At 43.5% G+C, this 4,593-nt stretch overlaps 1 protein-coding gene across 1 annotated transcript; it reads right to left on the bottom strand.

Moving 5' to 3' along the window:
• Positions 1-901: 901 nt before the first annotated feature.
• PCYB_102450 (splicing factor arginine/serine-rich 1) lies at positions 902-2,051 on the bottom strand (the record flags this gene model as incomplete). The annotated part of the gene is made up of 2 exons (XM_004222794.1): positions 902-1,513; positions 1,713-2,051. 2 exons carry the CDS (start codon positions 2,049-2,051, stop codon positions 902-904), a joined length of 951 nt encoding a protein of 316 aa, XP_004222842.1.
• Positions 2,052-4,593: the final 2,542 nt, after the last annotated feature.

The raw sequence follows: 4,593 nt of genomic DNA, 5'->3' as shown, positions 1-4,593 counted from the left end.
GCTATCAGATCACAGGGTTTAACATTCTGGCTCTCGCGAGGGGCTGTGTGTAATGCCGAAATCATCGCTTGGCATATAGATTGTGCGTACAATATAAAAAAAAAATTACAAACAGCTGGTTGTTTTGTTTTGCTACACTTTATTTCGCTACACTTTATTTCGCTACACTTTATTTCGCTACACTTTATTTCGCTACACTTTGTTTCGCTATACCTTATTTTGCTACACTTTATTTTGCTACACTTTATTTTGCTATATTTTATTTATAAATAATTATTTAAAAAAAAATTTATAAAACAGTCCATGCAGTGCGCGGCAACTTGTCCCTGTGGTTTGGGCGCGCGTGAAGGCAGCATACGTTTACACGCGTACATGCAAGCATACGCATATGCTCATATGTACATGCGCATGTGTCCAACTATGCGCACATGTACACACAGCGTAGGGAGGGGGAACACATAAATATGTAGGTGGGTGGCTAAAAAAAAAAAAAAATATAATAAATAAAAAAAAAATAAAAAATAAAAAAATAAAATAAAAGCAATCATGCACCTCGATAGTGAAGTGAACTGAGGGAGGGGGGACACACGTCTATAACATGTACACCCATGCGTGTGCAGATATAGCGTGCCTGCTAAATTACGTTATGAAGAGGATAACCTTAAAATAATGTTAAAGGGGAAGAAACACCTAATTTAAGATAAGCACGCGAGTGGGATGAATCACAACGATCAATTTCCTCATTCCGCGCGCATATAAAAGTACAACATACAAGGACGCATGAGCACAAATACACCCATGGCCATGCACACCTAGACATTTAGCACGAAATTATACAAATGTAAGTCGATACGCACCCTTCCGTGGGAATCTCGTTCTCCTGCACATAAAATACAAAGGACTAATGTCTTCTCTTATGGGACCACGAGGAGGATCTAGAATCTGACCTAGATGCAGATCTGGATGCAGATTTTGATGCGGATCTTTTATTTTTTCTCCTTTCTTGGTAAGACAGACTTCTGGAGTAACTTCTTTTCTTATCATATGCGTCTCTTCTTCTATCCATGCTTCTACTTCTGCTGCTGCTAGATGTTCTACTTCTACTCCTGCTTCTACTCCTGCTTCTGCTCCGACTTCCACTTCGGCTTCTACTTCTGCTCCTGCTGTAGCTTCTGCTACTGTAGCTTCTACTTCTGGTGTATGACCTTTTATCGCTCCTGGAGTAGCTCCTGCTAGAATAGCTCCTATTCCTGCTACCGTATCTACCGTACCCTCCATCTTCTCGATGCCACGATACCTTTTTCTCTCTGATTGTTATTTTGGATTTTTCACCTTCATGGGACCTAAATGTAGATCCGTTAAATTTTTCAATCGCTTCAAGCATGTCTTCCTTGTGGAAAAAGGACACTTCACCAAGCCCGTTTTTAAAAACGTCCGCGTGGCCGCACTCTCCTGCTTCTCTTAGATGGTCCTTCAAGTCTTGCCAGCTTCCTGAGAGGGGCAATCCGCTGACCTGCACATGGATAGGTAAAGCGAGTAGAGTGTGAAGACGCGCTGTGTAGAGCGGTGCATTGTGCGCTGCGTTCAGCGGTTAGGTGTTAGCAGCATGGGCACTATGGCTAATGCGCAAAAAAATGGAGGCACATAAAAAGTAAGTGCTACACGTTAACGATGCACAAGGTGGCATTTCTTTTATCTCTTTTTTGCGTTACCTCAACGACGTATCTGCCTCGCCTAGACTTCATCCCCCTGCCCATCATCCCTCTACCCCCTCGGGAGTTGTACTTCCCATTATCTCTCGCGTTAAAAGGAACTTCGACCCTTAACTTATTACCCCCAAAATCACACCCGTCTTTTTCTTTTATCGCATCCGCTGCATCCCTCGCATCTTCGAATTCGATAAAGGCAAAGGCAGCACCGGACACTGTTTTTTTCACGTCACACTTAAGTATGGTTCCATATTTGCGAAATTCATTTTCTACGTCCCTTGGCGTTACGTGAGACGGTAGGTTTCCCACATAGATGCGCGAAATGCTCTCACGCATGGACATTTTCGTGTACTTGTTTTCTTTTGTCGTTTAAGCGCAGTTCGTGTTGTGCGCAGTTCGCGTGGGCGCACGCGAGATGGATGCACGTGCGTCGCGTATACTTTGGGTGGTTGGCGATCTGGCCACTTCACGCTGCCTTCACGTTGCTATCCCGTTTCCTTCCACGTTGCTATCCCGTTTCCTTCACGTTGCTATCCCGTTTCTCTGCACGTTATCTCGTGCGCTTCCTTTCGCGCTTCCCCTGACGTTGCCTTCTTCGTTTTGCCTGCCCTTCTGTTGCGCCTTCAGCCGTGCCGAGATGCCCACTTGGTTAGTCACTACGAAGCTTTGCAAACGTACGCGCGGGGAAGCGGGTAGCCAACTAACCAGTTACGCGCGCAGGTATCGAGTACAACTCTTACCTTCGAGGGAACAGAACCAGCGTGCTCTCTCTTTCTCCCTCTCCCTCTCTCGCGTATGCGCCTGCCGCAAACCCAACGTTGTAGCTTCTCAAAACTGGCGAACTGCAGCTAGCGGTGGCCGCAAAGGCACATGTGGGTAAGTCCGCTCTATTACGTTTTTTCAATGTCAGTTGGGGAAAAAAAAAAAAAACAGATGTATGCGATTGGTTTTTAAAACTTCAAATAAAATTATGCTTTGGTAAAAAGGGCGTGAATAAATGGGCAAGTGCTCATATTTTCCCCTTTTTTTTGTTCCCTTCGCATTTGTATTTCGTACTTTTGCGTTTCGTTTTTTTTTATTTCGTTTTATTTCTTTCGTTTTATTTCTTTCGTTTTATAGCTTTCGTTTTTTTGTATTTCGTTTTATTTCTTTCGTTTTATTTCTTTCGTTTTATAGCTTTCGTTTTTTCGTTTTCCGTTTTCCGTTTTCTTTCGCCTTTCTGCGTTTCTTTTTTTTTCTTCTTTTTTTTCTTTTTTTTTTCTTTCTGCGTTTCTTTTTTTCCCCTTTTTTTTCCTTTTTTTTCCTTTTTTTTCCTTTTTTTTCCTCTGTTGACTACTTAGCTGACACCGAATCACCCTTCGTCATTTTTATTTGTAGCTCCCTCTTTTTATAGCAGGTCGAAAAAAGGAGCAACAGTTCGTACTGCGCATATATATATATATAATATATTTTTTTTACAATCCCTGCTGTCATGTAAGCAAGCTCTCGCTCGTTGACAAGCCTAGCTTGGCTTGGTGCTTATGACAATGGATCGTACCCGCTGGTATTCTCTCGTCGTATTCGCGCCGGCATTTAAAGCATCCCATTCGCATAATAATAAATACCTTGAGAGTCCAGCCTTTTTTTTTGTAAGCGATTGCTTAAATTTGCCACGTTCAATTTGGGGGTGAGTGGGGGCCAAAAAAAAAAAAAAAAAAAAAAAAAAGGAATAAGCAAAACTGCATGGAGATAAACCTGTGCGCATAAAAAAGGAGTAAGTACGCACAGCAAACTTATGTCGAATGCGTCCCTGCTCGCTGGTTCAACAGAATTGTGCCCCTTTTCTACCCTTACCCCAAAGAGCATAATTCTTATGTACCTATAATTCTGACAACGACGAATGCAGGGGGGGGGGAGTGAGGGAAATTAACCTCAGTGCGCTTTGTTCGTTTGACAGGAGTACGCACGCGAGGAGGTTTGCAGTAGGCACATGCATGTATAACCATACAAGTTGTGATGATTACGTTTGCCTTTGTATACACACTTACGCTTCATGTAATGTTAGAGGGGGGAAGGAGCAATTATGTTAAATATACACGGTCGTATGGACATTTGCATGGCATACGCATCGTGCCAGCTTGGGGATTCCCTTGTCGCTCATCAGGTAAAATTCAGTCATATCGTTAAGTGCGAACTCGTCGCCTTTCTTTTCTTTTTTTCTTCCTCCAGCTGGGCATACAAGTTTGTAATTTTTTTTTTTTTTTTTTTTCCTTTTTGCCAAAAGGGGGACACAAATCGTTGCGGGGAAAAAAATGTGCATCGTGCGGAACGCGTTGTGGACAAACGAGATTCTACACGCACATTACGCACTGCATGTAGATCATTGGAAGCGCTCCCCTCCACCCCTTCCCCGGAGCGGCTGAGCACATGCAGTCAACGGTGTCGCACGATTGGTAAACATACATGAGGTTAAGCAACCTCTCACTGTGAAAGTATCACTTTATATTAGCGCACCAAATGAGCAAGTAACCATCGAGCGTATGTTCCCTTCACTTGCCAAAGAGTTCGCCGTAAAACACACGTCAAAATGGTGAAGGCCACGGTACCTAAGCCGCATACATGTACGTACGTTTGGCCGTGCGTGCGCAGGGATCGAGAGCTGTTTGTAAAAAATTTACATGACACTCCACCTGGTTGAAAGGGGAATATTGCCATCTGTGGGAAGCAGCGCATGTGCCTGTCTTTATGTAGACACCCATCTGCGGAATTGCATAAGATCCCTACAAGTCCTGTCCCAACGGTGCACCTATTTTTTTATAACTCGAGAAACTGGGCTGCCCCATTTTTTTGGAAGAAATGTGCCACATTTGGTTCCCACCAGTTGGGGTAACACACGGGGAAAGAA

This window comes from Plasmodium cynomolgi, chromosome 10 (assembly GCF_000321355.1).
Source record: "Plasmodium cynomolgi strain B DNA, chromosome 10, whole genome shotgun sequence".
Taxonomy (NCBI): domain Eukaryota; phylum Apicomplexa; class Aconoidasida; order Haemosporida; family Plasmodiidae; genus Plasmodium; species Plasmodium cynomolgi.
Note: the sequence above shows the minus strand (reverse complement) of the source record. Positions and strands in the feature narration are given on the sequence as shown.